The following is an 18,160-nucleotide window of genomic DNA, read 5'->3' as shown; positions in this document are numbered from 1 at the left end:
TGGTGCACAATCATTCGTCCATCTCTTCATTCTCTCTCTCCAACACTTTTCTCTGTTTATCTCTTGTGTCTGCAGCTCTCACCCTTTAACAGGTTCTTTTTCTCTTCACTGCTTTCCTTTATTGTCCCTTGTTCCTTTTCTCAGACTTTCACTGCTCCTCCTGCTATCTTCTCTCTCTTATGCTGTTTGTCTGTGAACTTGCCTTCCTCACTGCTACCTTTTTGATCTCGCTCACTCTCTTTCTTTCTCTCTCTCCCTGGCTATAAATAGCAGTCTCGTGGGCTGGAGGTGTTAGCAGCAGCAGCAGCAGCAACAGCAGCGCATGATTCATATTTCTGATATTTCATATCCTGCCTTTTTATTTACCTTCACTCTTCTCTTCTCTTCTCTTCTCTTCTCTTCTCTTCTCTTCTCTTCTCTTCTCTTCTCTTCTCTTCTCTTCTCTTCTCTTCTCTTCTCTTCTCTTCTCTTCTCTTCTCAAATGAAGGCATCTGGATCATATTCAAATTACTCTCACCCCAGTAAACTCTGTGTGTGTCAGTGTTCTCCCTGAATAGAGGCCATGAACAATCATGGCCACCATTCATCAAGCAGCGTCCTTTTTAAACTCCCACATAACTTCCAACTGCTCTCGTACAACTGCTTAGTGGTCAAACGTTGTATGGGAAAGATAAATGTGTGAATGTCCAGCTAGTAAGTTAGTCTCAGCAGATCTTTGTGACAGAGAGACCTCTGTCAGCACCGTTTACAGCTAAGCAAAGTTTATTTCTCCCACTTCATTGACTGAAAATCACACAGAGGTATCTGGCACACAACCTGTTCAGAAGTGACAGATACAGTTGTTTTCTTTGGAAATTGTGCTGTTGACAGTTGTTTGACTTTGTTTGAGGAGTTTGGCCAGTAATGTGTGTGTGTGTGTGTGTGTGTGTGTGTGTGTGTGTGTGTGTGTGTGTGTGTGTGTGTGTGTGTGTGTGTGTGTGTGTGTGTGTGTTCTCTTGGATGAGAGGTGAAACGTCTTCCCAGACAAATAATCAAGTCCAATTGTTTTTTCGATTTAAACTCCTTTAGGGTGTGTGTGTGTTTTGTTACCGGTGCTTCTTTAGTGCACCCCATGCTACTTGATTGTGTTAGCGCATTTATAACACTGAACACTTGACATGTTTAATATGTGGCTAAGGTGTAGGATATCAGTGTGAGGGAACTGGCTCTCATGCCAAAGATGCCATTTCAAAGAATTATTGAATGTTTCATTTAGGAACTGCCTGAACAGAGAGCAGAGGAGCTTGGGTAAAAATCTTGGACAGAATGAACAGGCAGCCACTGTTTGTAAGAGCAGTAGCTCTTTTTTTTTTTTTTTTTTTTTTTTTAAATCAACCTTTAAATATGTAAACCATATAGCATCTGTGGCACTCTGTGGTGGTGGCAGAGTCTCATACTACACATATTTATGTAAATATGATGTATGCAGTTGAATATATGTGCAAAAAGAGACTATGATTCACACACGTGCAACCATCCACATTAATGCATTCACACGCTGACATGCTTGGAAAACACACACACACACACACACACACACACACACACACACACACACACACACACACACACACACACACACACACACACACACACACACACACACACAGAGGAGATGGATTGAGAGTCTCATTGAGTAGAGGGGTCTGAGGTCAGATTTAGGGTCAGCGTTTGGGTCACTTAAGGGGTCCATTGGGGGAGACCTTCCCAGTGATGATAGATTAGCAGAGACAGATAGAAGAAGAAGAAGGAGAAGAAGAAAAGGAGGAAAAGAAAAAAGAGAGGGAAAAACTCACCCAACACATGAATCATATCTGATGTCCTGTGCTGACTACACAGGATATGAGCGTGCAATCTCATAGTCGATTCTGGTGTTTGTGTGTGTATGTGTGTGTTTGTGTGTATGTGTGTGTGTTTGTATGCCAGTCCCTCATCACTCGTCATTATCGCTGGTTGGCTCTGTGGTGAACTAATGAGGCAGATGGTTTGGTTTTCAGTGAAGTACTGGTAAATTTGGGTTTTGCTCCATGTTATCTTCCACCATGACCAGTAATCCATTTTTATCTAGAGGTTCTGTTATAGGTGTTGTATGTTTGTTTCTCTGCTCATATACTGCCCTCTTCTTTTTCTTCTTCTTTTTCTTCTTCTTCCCCTCCTGCTCCATCCTCTTCCTCCTCCTCCTTTCAGTTTTCTTTGTCTGAAACTGCTTGTATCGCTGGTTTCTAATCTTTTTTTCTCATCTATTATGATTAATTTTAAAGATACCAGTGTCTGTTCCCTGTTGTTTTAACCTTTGTTGTCATAGTGAGATCACCAACATGACAGCTATTGGCAGCTATGGCTGCTAGTTCCAAAGTATTTTTATGACTGGGTTGTTTAATTATATAAATCTAGATAATGACAGTTTACTCTAGGGAGTCACAGAAGCATGTGCCAGTGAACTATGTCTGCACAGTAGCAGCAATTTGACCGGTACATTGTGAAAGATTTGTGGAGATTAGTCACACACCTCTGCATTGTTCTATCAAGAGAGAGATGACATCTCCGAAAGGAAGGCTGCTGGTGCTAGCACTGCTAACGTTAGCCACACTCGGCAAACCAGTGTGACATTGTTTACCTGCAGATGCTATGATCCCACGTAATTCCCAATTCAATTGTGCTCAATTTTGACTGTCTTGTTTTCTTTCTTTTAGACTAGTTGAGTTCTCTAATTTTAAATTATCATTTAATGACGGACACATTGTTCATCGGGAACATCCCTAGTTTGCACCCAACAAAGCACAATATTGCTACATGAAAACATGTGACTGAGGTTTTTTTTTATTGTTCCTCATCTGTGGGACAGTGGAGCTAGAAATGGAAAGGACATGCTACTAGGTCAGGTTTTACTTTCACTGCTCAGCGGGTGAACCATGGCAGTAATGTTTTAAGAGGGTGGGGGTTCAGACAGCAGCACAGGCCTAGTTAGAAGTTTAATTCCCTGTGCCCATGATACACTAAGTGCCTTTTGAAGAGGGCCCCATTTGTGAGCAGCAGCTAATGATAGCTCTGATAGCAGACAGATATTTTCATAAGTGTCAAAGTGTTTCAGAACATGACTGATAGAGAGTGAAAGGGTGTTTTTCAAGTTTTTATCAGAGAAATTAATGATCTACCTCAGACCTCCAACCACAACATTCATACACACTGATGCTGCTGTAAGTGTTGGCACCGTACTTAGTATAAACTGGTGTGGGAAGCCTTTTGAAGTTGTGGTTCTGATGGATCATATCATAGTACACACACTTCTGTCTTCTCTCTCAGGCTTTGCACCTGAATGAATCCGAATTGCTGTCAGTTGTCACATCAAGTGTGTGAACCCACAGAAGCTGTTTGAACAGGCAGCCAGTTACAGTGAAGCTCCCTTTCAAAACCCTAATGTATTCATCAGTGCAAACATCCTTCTGGAGCAGCACATCCTTTAGCTGTATACACACACACACACACACACACACACACACACACACACACACACACACACACACACACACACACACACGTGCTGTGTTTGCCTGTGTTACACTGTCTTTTTACTGTACACTGCATGTTTCACTCTTGCTCTGTTTCTGCCTGACTCTCGAACTTTCTTACCTACTTTCTTCTTCCCTTTGACTTCAACCTGTTTTTCTGACCTCTCATAAACCTCCAGCAGCATGATGTAACATGCATTTGTGTGTGTGTACACATGCTTTTGTGTGTTTTTTATCGCAGCCAGAAAGCCTAGTAAAGGCATTTCTGTTGACATTACCCCCTCTTTTTCTGTTCGTGCCCCCCTCCCTCCCTCCCTCTCTTGCTGGACAAGTTATCCAGATTTTTCTTCTTTTCTTTTGCCATCCGTGTGTGTGTGTGTGTGTGTATTTATATATATACGTCTGGAACATTTTGACCTACGTCATGTATTTTATGTGTTGATGATCTGTCACAGGGAAAACAATCCGCTCCTTTTGCACTTGTTGTCACAGTAGTGTTTTGCAATCAGACACACACCTTCAAACACCAATGGATATCAGATGTTGGATCTAGATGTGAAACGATCAGTCAGTTATCAAAAAATACATTTTAATGCTACTTTGATAATTGATTAATTGTCATTTTATTTCATTTTATTGGCATGTTTGGATCTGGGAAATTGTGATGGAAATTTCTTTGCTATATTCTGACATTTTATCGACCAAATGATTAATTGAGAAAAAAATCAGCAGACTCAATGATAATGAAATATTTGTTAGGTGCAGACCTACTGGGATCTGTCTCTGATTTTTAAAAAATACTTATGTAACTTAATAACAGTTTTTTTCTGTTAGTTTTTTTTAAACAGTTTTCATTCTGTTTCAACAATCATTTTCTACAGTCATTGCTAAGATTTGTACTGACCTCATCTACTAGAAATTCAAACCAGCAACATTCACAGCGCTACTCATCTTACCCTCAGGCAGTTGCTACTGTACTTTGAGGAATCTGACAAAAGAAAAGAAAAGCACCAGTGTCTTATTCAGTGTCTCTTTGGCCTGACCCATCTTATACTTCATTGTATGGATATTTTAAGCAGTAATTGTGTTGACCTGGGTTTGGAAACGGCATGATCATTGCTCATTGTTGTCATTGTTCCAAAGACAGAAAGTTGGACATCTTTTATACTGAACCACATTCAGGTGTAAAATAGGGTATAGGCACAATGAAAGTTTTTGTTACAGTTAATGTGTGTGTGTGCACTTTTGCCTTTGTGTGTTTTGTACAGTGTGTGGATTTTTTGCAAGTGTGTGTGCACATGGATCCTTAAAGATGTGTGTGTCTGTGTGTGTGGACAAAGCCTGGCTATTGTAGTAGTCTTTGTAAAGCTAATTGTAGCCAGATGTACTTTGCGATTAATTATAGTGTTTCCTTTCAGAGGCGACAGAGCTGTACATTATTGTAATTATCTTGCTTCTCTCCTTATAAGAAAGTCTGCCAACCATTACACCAAAGCAGAGGCAGGTGAAATAACAAAGGCACTTGTTTCTTAAGTTTTGAGTCCAAAATTGGTCACAGTTTGAACTCTGGTGAACCTCGATTGAAAAAAGCAGTTAGAACAGTTTGCATTAAGGTAACTTTGAAGCCTGTAGTCAGAAGGTGAAATGTTATGTGTGTTTACATGTCCACTCCTGGATACTGTGCATCTCAAAACAATATGCAACATGAATAAAGAACACATTCTAAGATGAGCTCAGTGAATTCACAAACTTCACTTAATTCTTAAATCTAGGCTACTTAAAAAAGTAGATGACTGTTTGAGGGGAGTGGGTCTGGAGGCCTGGTGGAGGAAACCAGGAGTCCTATAATGAGGACAAACCTTTGTAACTTAAAAAAAGAAGTTAATTTTGTGCCTTTTATGTTTTAAACGAGTGATTTTGGCCATCACTTTATAAACTTTTTAACTTCCTCCTTTATGAAAGTGTCTTTGTTAAAAGTTTTAATCTGGGCCCGTGGTTATCAGGGTATAATAGCTTGCTCGGGAAAAGGTTGTTACATTGTGTGTGAATTAGTGTAGTAGTCTCATTAGTGAGGCCTCATTGTCATTATTACACTTATCTTTCCTGAGAATGAGACTCATTACAAAGTTATACAATTCTGTTTTTGTGTCAATTGACAGTTCATTATCTGTGCTCTCTTCCCTCCCACCTCCTCTCACATAAGACCCCACCCCCCCATCTCCAGTCCTCTCCTCCTCAAATCACATCTTCCAACTTCCAATGTCCTCTTTTACCTCCCCTCTCCCTACTTCTGATCAGCCATTAACATCTGTCACCCTCCTATGTTCCTCTCATCTTCCTCTCCTCATCTCTTCTTCTGCTATGCTCCCATCTGTCCTCCTCCCTCCTATTTATACTTTCCTAACATATTTCCCCATTTCCCTCACTTTCATCCTCTCCTCCTGCTGGTCTTGAACCTCACTTCACTCATTTCCTGTCTCTACTACACCATTTGCTCCCCTCTTCTCTTACTTACTCATTCACAGAACACCCTTCCAAGGTCTTGGATAAAATTTCAATCCAGCAAAAGAAAATCTAAACTGGGGTGACTGGCTTTTCATCCAGTAGCAGCACCATCTCCATTGTTTCAAACACTGGTTGAGAATTTACTTGTGTTGGTGGTGCTTGCAGAGACTCATGCAGTTTAGAGTGTAACCAAGGTTATTTTCTTTAGCTACAATTTACAGATGACCCCTAAACGCCTCACATACAAGCTATTGGTAGATGCCAGCTAACTGGCTGCGCACAGAAGCCTGTAGTCTCCACTCAGTTACTGCAGTGCATGCTCCTGGGCGGGCTGCCCAAGTAAGCCTATGTATGGGAAACGCAGATATCTCTTGGTTTGTGCAGTGTGCTTGTGATGTAGTGATTTTTCTTGACAAAGGCAGTGTGTGTTTAGTTGATGTAAGCGTTAGTCTGACTCAGACCTTGTGACATTGACATCTGTCTCTCAGTGAGGGCATACTGAGACACACAGGCACCTCTGCAGTAACCCTACACGGTGTGTGTGTGTGTGTGTGTGTGTGTGTGTGTGTGTGTGTGTGTGTGTGTGTGTGTTTGTGTACATGATGTTCTCACAGTTATTGCATCATTGTGTCATATAATCTGACCTCCATTTCTGCCTCCCTTGTCTTTTCTCCTCTCCTCTTTTCTCCTCCCTGTCTCCATCTTAATCTGCTGTAGCTTGCACAGTTGAACTTTAGCTGTCAACAAAACTGTTATCTTGTCTAGTTTGCTGTGAAATGTCATTATTCAAATGAGTATTGCTTTGCCTGTGGGGGTGAGAAAGAGTAAGTACTGTATGGAACATTTCTGCATTGTGTGACATCCTAACAGGAAAGACTTCAGAGGACAAATATGCCCATTTCCTCTTCGTCTAACCTCACTTCCGTCCTCACTTTTGCTCTCACCCCTCCTCCTCACTTCCCACCCTCGTTTTGTCGGTCACATGTGTGCTCAGTGTCTGCATCTGTATATGCTACATAATTATTTGTACATCTATTGTGTCGTGTTAAGAGGAAAGCGAAATCATTGTCATATATTTCTCTATGCACTTTTCTGCTTGTGTGCATATTGGAGTATACCCATACGACCATTTGTAATCTTAGAGATGATTTCTAACATTTCTCAGTTTAACATGTCTGCTTCAAATCAAATGTGTGCGCATGTGTGTCTGAGAGAGCGCGATGGAGAGAAAAGTACAAGGAAAACTAGGCTAATGTCTTGTAACAGTGTGCGCTTTGGCAGTAATGGGCTCTCATCTGGAACAAATTAACCCCAAAACCTGCATGTAACAAAACCACAGACAGACCCACAGAGAAACACACACAAACATGCACACAGCATAAATGCACACCAACACACACACACACACACACACACACACACACACACACGTCCGTTTGGCTGCTGGATGTTTCTGGAGCCCATCCAGTTGTGTGTCACAGATTACTTCGGTCTCTGGTGTGCGGCTCTGTTGGTAGCCTGTATCTGTTTAACTTCTCTGGTTACCCTGTCAGAGCTGGAGCCTAAATCAGTTCCTCTCCCTTGTCTCAACTAACCAGCTGCAGAAGAAATATAGGCCACTGAGAGGGAAGGGAAAAGGGCAGAGACAGAGACTGGAAGACAGAAGGGGGCATGGAGTTATGAGGGGGAAAAAGAGGGAGGAAAAACGCTTGGTGATTTTGATGTTTTGAAGTTTGATGTTTTGACTTTTGTTTTTCACCCTCTCTTTCAATTCACCTCCTTTTCCACTCATTTCTAGCTGTCCCTCTGTCTCGCTCCCTCTCTCCACTCTCCTTTTCTCTTGACATAAACTAATCCCCCTTTTATGCTTGTTGTATAGATGTGAGGTGTGTCTTTGTGTATTTACGCGCATGTGCATGTTGGTCTGCAGAGTTTGTGTATTCATTTTCATACATTTGTGCACGCGCACCCATGTGTGTGTCTTCATGGTTGCTGTTAATCTGTTGACAACCTCGGGGGCATGTGGAGGAGTTAGAAACGAGACCACAGCACAAGCATGAGCACACAAACACTGACACGCATCACTGACATAGTGTGTAGTATTCTTAGAGTCAGTATTTGTTTGTGCCAAAGCTACACTGTGTACATGTAAACACACAGTTGGTTACTGTCACTAATGTGGTTGTTAGGCTGAAAAAGCATAAATATTTAGTGCATCAAATATTCAAACCACTGTCTTAATTGCTTACTTCTCTCCTCTGTCTGTGACCTAAAAATCTCAATTCTATGTTAAAACTACAAATGATGCATGTTACTAAAAAATTGATTGAGGCAATTCAGACTGGCGACCTTTCTTGTCTCCATGATCATCAATCAAAATAAAAGTTGCACAAAATTACGGTTTTTAAGTATGAACAAAGTTATGTCTACAATAACTGCCACCAATTGCCACCTATTGGTATTTTGTGTATTGTTGATGCCAAACATGTTTGCATGCATATTTTAATTTTAATAAAATAGTTTGAAGCTTGTTCATGTGCAGACAAGATCCAAAAAAATGGGGACACAGTCATCAAATAATTGCTTCATAGACAAGTGGTTGAAATGCTGATTATGACTTTATTAACTTCCTGCTATCAGCAGTCTAACAGGAGAAAAGATGAGTGGACAGAGCACTGTCATAAAAAAATGCTGAAGCTTTTCCCACACTGTCAGTGTAACTTCTATGCTTCATTACAGCATCCATGTTGTTTGCAGTACTACATCAGACACACAAAGTTGCTGCTACGTGATTGGCTGCCTGTAGCTGTTGTTGCTCTTTAAAATGAATCCTGAGAAGTGCTAAAGTTCAGCTTGGGCGTTAATAGTGGAGGCCTACATTTAATGGAGTGTAAAGGGATAGTCCTCCCAGATTATGTAATCGTTTTATCTGGGACAGCCCTCGTCCTCTCTCTAGCCTTGGCCCTATCCCTCTGTTAGATCATCAGTTACTGTAACAGTGTCAGGACCTCGCTATAAGACGTCATTTACACCCTGTGGAATCCAGGGGGACTTGCTCATAAGTACACAGAAACACACACCACATAGCAACACGCACAGTATTTCTTGGTAATGAGCCCCTGCCAGTAGTATCTGTTGGTATTTTAGTTGGCTTTAGCGGGGATTTCATCCATGATCCTCCTACAGCATATGGGATGTTTCTTTTTGCTTCAGACCATAAAGACTTGCTCAGTAGTCTCTCATTAGACATGTTACTCATTCAGACACATGGAGAATGGATCATGCCCGTCACATATCAGTATCTCCAGGATCTGTTTGTTTATGAAGTGTTAATAGAGAGGCAGGTGGACGTACGCTATATTAAGGCTGCAACCTTTTGCATCAAAGATACACACACACACACACACACACACTCACACACACTCACACTCACACTGTCATAGGAAAAACATGTATACACTTAAAAAGTCTGAAGCTCACATATACTCTTGCACATAGAAGCATTACTGCTTTACACATATTAACTCAAACACATGACTTACACGTTGTAGCAGCACGGTGTGGCCTCCTCTGAAAAAAGGGTCAAATCCTCACAAGTTCAAAGAGCTTTTGGTCCCTTCAAGGCAGACAGGATTGCTGATATATGACAGTCATTAGGTCCGAATGTCTCATGTTTCAAATTAATCTTTGTGATAGTTCAAAGAGCATTTTACTGCCAAATCAATCAAACAAGACAAGCAAAAATTTACATGAAGCAGTTTTACATTTACTTATTTTTTTAGTATCAATGTTTTAAGAAAACAAACTTTACTTAATATTTTTTCTAGGGATGAGGAATAAGAAGTTTTTTCTTTTTTTAATTTTAGCGATATCCTGTGCCTCCATTCTCCCTTTTTCTCACATATACAAAAACTTTGTGTCTACTTCTGTCCTACATAAACAGATTATAACTGTTTACTACTTATTTCCACTTTTTTAAATATCTCATTTCATCACAACGAATCCCCTGAACTCTGATTTCAGACTCCTCCAAACCTTCGGTTTAAGATTACCCCTGATAATCTTCCGGTTATATTAATGTAATAATGAAGCTGACGCAAGTAATAAAAAGCCCTCTGATGCAAAACTGTATAAAACTTTAGATTCCTATTTTCTTCACGTGATTTAATTGGATCTTTGTTTCCTGTATGAGCGACAAAGGAGGCCATTGTTTGTTGCTAATCATTTCAATCAAAACCACAATCAATGAATGAATAGAGCTTTATTAGAGCCCTGGATATTGGCACAGATTTTCTCAGCTGATTCAGGATTTGGGTATTAGATTGGTATTAGATTATTGTTTTGAGAATAAGATAAAATGTTCAGTATCTTAAAGGTCAGAGGTTCGTAGATATGTTTTAACCAAAGCACTGAATCCCAACGGCTCTGGGTTTTATAAGGTGATATAAATGTTAAAGTTGATTTTTTTTTTTGTTCTTTTTTTTCTTCAGCTGTCTCTGAACTTTGGAAAGCCTGGTGTGTCACCATATTTTTCTCATTAGCTCCAAATTTAGGGTTATTCCAGGTGTAATGTGATTCTTTGTGCACGGTGTGCTGTTCTGTTAAGGATTAACACTTTAGAAGGGAACAACTTTACACCAGAAGTTCCACTCATTATCCTCAGATTTCCTCTCATTACCCTTGGATCAAGATGACTGGATCAAGTGGCTGAACTGTGGGGTGTGATGTGGGAGGAAGGCCATTTTTTAAATGCAACCTGTTTGTATTTTGGGGCCATCCCATGAATGGAAAAGAGGAAAGAAGTGAGTAAAGGATAGGACACGAGAGGAGAGGAGTGAGAAAGAAAGAAAAAAGAAAAGGAGGAGGAGAGAGGAGACGGGGAAGCGGAGGGGAGATGAGGCGTGACCAGCAGAGCAGAGGGTGATGGCTGCACTGGCACATGGTGCATCTGTTGGTGGTCGCCGGGGATGCTGTGTGTGTGTGTGTGTGTGTGTGTGTGTGTGTGTGTGTGTGTGCGCGTGTGTGCGCGTGCGTGCGTGCGTGCACAGCCAAGCGCAGAGAGATGAGACAATAGGGTGCACAGTGAGTGGCAGGCAGAGATGGCACCTATTGTTAACACAAGAGTTCACAGCATGTGCACACACACACACACATAAGGCTTGTTATTGAACCCATCCTGATGAATGGGTTTGTTTGTGTGATTTTTTTACAGACAAACTACAAAGAAGAAAAGCGATTAGTATGTCCCTCCTATAGAAGATACCTGATCATACTTTGTGGAACACACAGTTCCTTTCACTGTTCACAAAAAAGAAAACCAGAACATGTTAAATCACACAATTAACACATCAACAATCACCATATTTCCAAAGAACAAAGAAGGAAAACCATAATGTTTGGATCTCACCACATTTCCTGCAGATACGATTGATTTTCAGCCACAATTAGGTCAAACTACAGCTCACACACATGTGCACACACATGGCCCTGGTTACTGCAATATGTAAAGTGGTGACTGATGGGAAACCAAAAACCACCTAAAAAGGAGGGAAGAAGGAGGGAGGGTGGGTGGTGATGGAGAAACAAAGGCGGAGTGAGGCAGTCAGACAGAGTAGCAAGAAGGAGAGGGCAAAAAGAAAAAGGAGTGGACTCTCATCTTGGTGTTGCCATTTGTTTCCCTGTTTAAATGATGAGATCAGTCTCTATCGCTTTGTCTCCCATTCTGACTTTTACTGGAACTTATTCATTCACCTTTCAATCATCCTTATTCATAACAGATGCTCTCTCTCTCTCTCTCTCTCTCTCGCTCGCTCTCTTCTCTCTCTCTCTCTCTCTCTCTCTCTCTATATATATATATATATATATATATATATGTTGTCTAACCATAACAAGCTGTGGTAGAGGTCTTGGAAAGATTCTGGTTTGTGTGTGTAAATGAAACAAGTACATATGCGTGTCTTTTTGTGTACATGTTTATTAGATGTGTGTGTGTGTGTGCGCTGCAGGGGGGTTTGTGGTTCTTTGCAGGAGAGCGTTTCCAGAGTGTGGGGGGTCTGAGAGACACTTTGGCTACATACTAATGGAGCACACCAGGGCTTTTTTTTCATGCAATTGCACTTGCGCACACACAAACACACACACTCACTCAACCCCACCATGAGCCCCTATCTACCACCACTGTGGGTCTTTACTGTATATAGAAACAAATCAGCTCACTCACTGAACCGAAAGGCTTAATGTAATAAAGATTTGCAGGTCCTGATTTTTCTCTCTATTACAAATCAACATTCTTGGAAATGTGGGTCAGAACTCGAAGGTTGATCAGAGGAAAATCAAATTAGGTCAACAACACATTCTGGAGAAACTGGGATGAAAAGTTTATAGTTCAATTGGGCTCCTAAAAAGGGTTACGTGATGCTGCCAGTTGCTCTGCTGCGTGTTGGAATAATGATTTTAAGGCAAAGCTACAAGGTCATGATTCGTTTCAGGGAATAAAACTGCACTTTTGTTTGCCGTGCAGTAATTCTCAAATCTTCTGCAGCTAGTCCTACTACTACTCTCCCTCTCATACTCCTAATTGTATTCTTCATGTACAACGTTTATTTTAGGGTGCAGCTGCAGACCTTGGCAGAGTCTGTGTGTTTTCAACATGTGGTTTTAAACTAAATCATCTCTAAATGCTTTCAGCAATAAAAGCTTTTCATAAACAGGCTCCAAGAAATGATTTTCATCAGCATCTTTGACCCAAAGCATACTTTGCTACTTGAGGATGGTCTTCACACAGTTTTCTTAACTTGGTTTTCATTGTGGTCACATGCATGCATGTTGCACACTGTAATATTTGACATATTGTCCTGAGGTGCACAGGGTGAATGGTATCACTGAAGTCCGTAGTAATCAGCTGTTTAACATCGCTGTGCACAATTATGTGTCTTTAATTTCAAGTAATTATTTTATAATTGTTAGATTATCTGGTAATAATTATTTAGGAGAATGACAATTTTTCTAAATAGAGCACTATGTTTGATGTAGAAAACACAACGCCAACCATACAGAATAATCTGATCCTCTGATTTTCTTTACTCAATGCTTCATCTGTTGAATGCTGCTCTGCAATCAGCCCTACTGTTCTGATTTTGGAGTGGAGGTCTGTATATCTGATGAAGTCCCTCTTTGACCTCTGTGTGCATGGTTATGTTTAATGACTTTTAATTTTGTTCATTTAATCAAAAAATATTTCACCACACTGCTGCCATTGTGGGATTAAAGGTTGTGGGGAGAAACTGCTGCAGATATAAAAGTTGATCCAGTTACATTACTGTAGGTCACAACATATCTATGACAGCTACAGAGAAGCAGGCAAAGGCGTCTGTTTCAGTAGGTATGATGTTACTCAGTTTTTGAATAGACACAACACAAGCATGTGCATGCTGACAGTCCTGTCATCCTGCAGGTGTTTTCCTAAGAAACAGGAACAGGTTTTGAGGAGAATTCCTAGGAAATACCCAGATCTCAGTTCTCACTATTCAACCCTAATAAACACTTGTCTGGTAGGATCGGGTATCTCTCAGTCCCAGGTAACAGGACTTACTTGAATCTAAAACTTACTTCTTGTTGACACAGTAAAGGTTTCTGATGTTTTTGTGAATTCACCAACCAGTGAGTCAGACGGTTTCTTTCCCTTCCTTCAATCATGGTTTTTTTTTTTTCCCTTCTCTAAAGAAATTAGGTTTCATGTTATGGAAAGCCTGAGAAATGGATCATATGCAATTATTTATCCTATATTTAGACTTCCACTGTCCCCAAGAGAGATCAGGCACTGTGGACAACATCCTGTGAGTTTGGTACCCAGGAACTAGACTATGTCAGTGTGTTTACTGTCTGAATTTTCTGGCACTCATGGTGTTGTCTTCTGTTGCGACCTCCATCCATCTGGTGCTGGGAGTGCCGCTCGCTCTCTGGGGTGCAGCAGACCAGAGCAGATGATCACAGAGTGTTAAAGCACAGTGGGCTGTCCAGACTAGATGAGCTGATCAGAGGGTTTCAGCTTTCAACCTCTCTGCAGGAAGCTGCATAATGCTTTAACACTGCCAGTTCTGTTTCTGCCCGCCTGTCTGGCTGCCTGTCTGCATGTGGGTGTGTGGATGTGCAGAAATAGGGCAGACAGACTTAGAACTGACTGTCACTTACACATGGATGTATAGGTGGCTGCTTTCAAGTCCTCGGATAGGTGCAAGGGAGATAGTGAGTAAGCAATGCAGGGCTTAGAGAGTGTGAGAAGTCCTTATGTCGAAAAGAAGTGTGTGTGAGTGTCAGATAAGGAGCTGCAGATTTGAGTGAATAGGCTCGTCTTACTGAGGTGTGTGTTTGTGTGAGCCTGTGTGTATGGGAGAGGGAGAGAGAGAGAGGGGCTTGGATGGAGAATGAGAGGGTATTTCTGAGTCTGACAAATTCAAGTCTCATGATGTTTTGAAGCTTGGAGCAGAAAAGAAGGGATAAAGAGAGAAAGAAAACAACCACTCAACAAGAAGACTTGGATCAAATTAATGCCTTAAATACCCACATGCTCACAACAGTTGCGTTTTTTAGATACACGTCTACCAGATCTACGTTTACTGTATTTGACGAAGAGCATACACTGTGTGTGTGAGAGAGAGATGTGTACCCACTTATACTCAGGAATGAAGAAGGAAACATTAATAATGGATTAGGAAGCCCCCCTAGACTTACTGTCTGCTCATGTCTGTGGACACACACACACACGCACACACAAGCACAAACACACTCAGTAAGAGAGCAAGACAGGGGGGAAGAAGTAATCTTCTAGTGTCCTGAGGGAGGTGTCTAACAGTGATATGGGTGGTCAGGGTCTTTTCTAAGTGCTGCTGGGAAATGGAATGTTGGCTTCCAGTCAGTCAGGTGACCTACGGCTATTGTCATGTGACCACCGGGTCACGTGATCATAACAGGGAAAAGAAGAGCAGTGAGGGAGAATAGGAGTAAGGGTTAGTGAGCACATAGCACATGTGGATGTTTCTGTGTGTCGGTCGCTAATGGGCCATCATCAGTGAAAGGGTTGCTGTAGGATAAAGGGATAAGCTGTTATGGGCCCTAAAAACACACACACTCTATGAACACACTCTATGCACATTAATGCACTCAGAAACATGCTGAAGCTTTCTCTCTCTCTCTCTCTCTCTCTCTCTCTCTCTCTCTCTCTCTCTCTCTCTCTCTCTCTCTTTCTGTGTAAGTCATATGATATAGATGAGGCCCCAGGTTATACAATATGACAATATGAGATCATCACCTCAGAGATTGTCCTAATCTCTGAAGCAGCTCACAAGGTTTTCTAATAGCTTCATAACATTTCAAGAGACTCTCTCACTGCGACCAGGCAGTCTTCAGTGCTGAGTTGTTGTCTGTTGGTACGGTGGGTGGGTTACAAATTCAGGGAGTGTAGCTTTAAACGAGTTGAACGATTGATGGCGACCATTTTCTTCCTCGGATGGTTTGCACTAATGCACTGGATGCATTTGTGTGGGTTTTTTTTTTTTAGTTTAATTCATATTCAAATGAAATAATCAAATGAAACACAACAATGCTATAAAAAGGGATGGCAGGGATTCACAACATTTTATCTGTACACTTGAAATATGTTAGAATATTGTTTATTTATTGAATGAAACAATGACACAGTTGAATTGGAGCTGAAGTGCTCTTCATTGGACCTCTTTTTAAAACTGGTTGCCATGGTGATAATCCTGATAATGTTGCTGGAGTAGGTGTCTAACCTCTCAACGTCTGTTCTTGCATCACCTTAAAAACACTGTTGCTTTGTTAAATGCATCCAAAATTTCTTCATGCTCCATGATCACTCTGTTTCACTTATTTTGTCACCTACACTTAAACAAACACACTTAACCTTTGTGTCGGTGCTGCTGTTCTGTCTGTGTTTGTCTGCGGACCAGGCCGTCTGTTCACTTGCCTGTAATTTCATCCTCTAAAAGGGTCATAGACATTATGAAACGTTCTGGATGTGTGTCATGATTTTCATCTCAAAGCACAAATTTCTGTTTGTTCCAGGTTAATTGGAACATCTCCTCCATATTTGTTTTAATCTGTTGTTTTTTTTATGTCTCGTTCACCCTACTTGTAACTGCAGGCTAGCTGGGAAGACTTTGTATTTGGCATGAACAATTTATTAATTTACATTCACAGAGGAAGTCGTGACCGTGATTTTGGCGGAGTATTGAGGTTTCGTCCTCTTATTTTATCGTTGTCAGGCAGCTCTGATTTCGTTTATTTTTGGGCCACTGACGTGCTGGATGTGTCAGCTACTGTTAGATACAGAGCTGATGAAGAAACTAGAAACATCAATGTGCAAACACACTCAGACAAAAGCCAATAAGCTCATACACACACAAATTTTCATAAATTGCCATAGAATATATTCCTTTAAACTCCAACAGAGGTAATTGTTTACTAAAAGCAAAAAAGTAAAACCCACAATATAATAATAATGAATTATTAGACGTGAAAACAAACACACAACACAAGCTAGACATAAATGAATGCAGGCGTTAATGTACAAATGCGCACACATGCACACACCAACACTTCTTTACGAGATCCAGCCTGCCCACACTGCCCTTTGCATTGGTGTTTATTGACGTATCAGTGGCAGAGCTGGAATGCCCATTAAACTGTATGTGTGAGTAGATGTGCCAGACTTCTCTACGAAGCTATTCTTGCACAGGATGGAAGAATGTAGACCGTAACTTTCTTGTCTTTGCCTGTTTTAGTTGAGCTCCCACTGGGTGCCCACGACCACCACTAATAAAGACTCAGTTAAAGTTTGGTGTGAAATTTAAAGCAACAAATATATGGACACAAGTAGTTGGAGCCAGTATCTCAGGTTTTGATGTGTGTGTTCCACTGAACAGTGGTGGTGAGGGCTGGCGAGGGATCGTGTCCTTGCTCATATGGAGGGAGGTGGCATCTGAACCGATAGCAATTTATCAATCCTGGTTAAAGTTTTCACTCGCAAGTGGGCAGAAGCAGCTGGAGGCATCATAGCTGATTATGACGACTGACTATGATTGATTGTTTTGTGGGACAAACATTTCAACTGGACATTTTCTGACATTTTATAGTCCCAACTATTAATCGATTAATCAAAAAATAATCATCAGATCAAGTTTTGTTCCACTAGTAGTTTACCTAATTTTGCTTCACATTTATGAGTCCGCCTTGAACACCTTTTTGTCACCAAGGGCCTCTCAAAGAAATGAAGCGGGTACTGTGCAGATAAAAAGAGGACAGCTGAAAATACAGCCTGAGACTCACGGTAATGGATGTTTGTGGCTGCTTTGAGTTAAGATGAAAGGACAGTCTACCGTTTCATCCCTATCCAAATCCTTCTCTAGAGCTGTGTTTTAATGTAATATGGCAACATTTTCTGACACCTGGTACCTGGTTTCACATTTCACCTGAATTTGTTTTTCAATGGCATGTTTAGATGCTGCATCAGTGATAGATATAAGAGATGTTTTGTATCCTGTTGTCAAACCACAGTCGGACTCATGTTTTGTTGGCATTTATTATCTCTCCTCTCCTCCTCTCTCCCTCTGTATTACGTCGTTTTTCTCTCCTTAATTAGCTTTCCTCTCCGCCCCTCAAAACCTCTTCCTGCTTGACTTGATTGTAATCACACTCACTGTAATCACGTTCTACTATTAACACAACATGTTTCATTTGGGTAAATACTTCTTCCATCCAGTTTTCAGATGAGCAACATTTCCTTAGTGTTGTGGATGTATGACTAATTCTCTCCCCCTGTCCTGTGTCTAGGATCGTAAGCTGTCCAAGTCTGAGCGACAGCGCTTCAAAGAAGAGGCCGGGATGTTAAAGGGTCTCCAGCATCCTAACATTGTCCGCTTCTACGACTCGTGGGAGGGACCATGCAAAGGAAAGAAATGTATTGTTCTGGTCACTGAGCTCATGACATCTGGCACGCTCAAAACGTGAGTACATGAGAGATGACATGAATTTTCCGAGGGGGAAGAAATGTAGCAATCAAAAAAGTTTGGTGTCTTTTCCTTAGTTTC

At 41.1% G+C, this 18,160-nt stretch overlaps 1 protein-coding gene across 1 annotated transcript in view; it reads left to right on the top strand.

Annotated features, from left to right (window-relative positions):
* The window catches only part of LOC111224581 (serine/threonine-protein kinase WNK1-like), an 87,785-nt gene that overhangs the window by 22,126 nt on the left and 47,499 nt on the right, over positions 1-18,160 (top strand). Inside the window, exon 3 of the mRNA XM_022749125.1 lies at positions 17,904-18,076. Coding sequence (XP_022604846.1) covers positions 17,904-18,076 — 173 coding nt within the window. The remainder of the gene's footprint in view (positions 1-17,903; positions 18,077-18,160) is intronic.

The sequence above is a fragment of the Seriola dumerili genome, unplaced genomic scaffold (genome assembly GCF_002260705.1).
Source record: "Seriola dumerili isolate Sdu_G_001 unplaced genomic scaffold, Sdu_1.0 BDQW01000138.1, whole genome shotgun sequence".
NCBI classification, from domain to species: Eukaryota; Metazoa; Chordata; class Actinopteri; order Carangiformes; family Carangidae; genus Seriola; species Seriola dumerili.
Note: the sequence above shows the minus strand (reverse complement) of the source record. Positions and strands in the feature narration are given on the sequence as shown.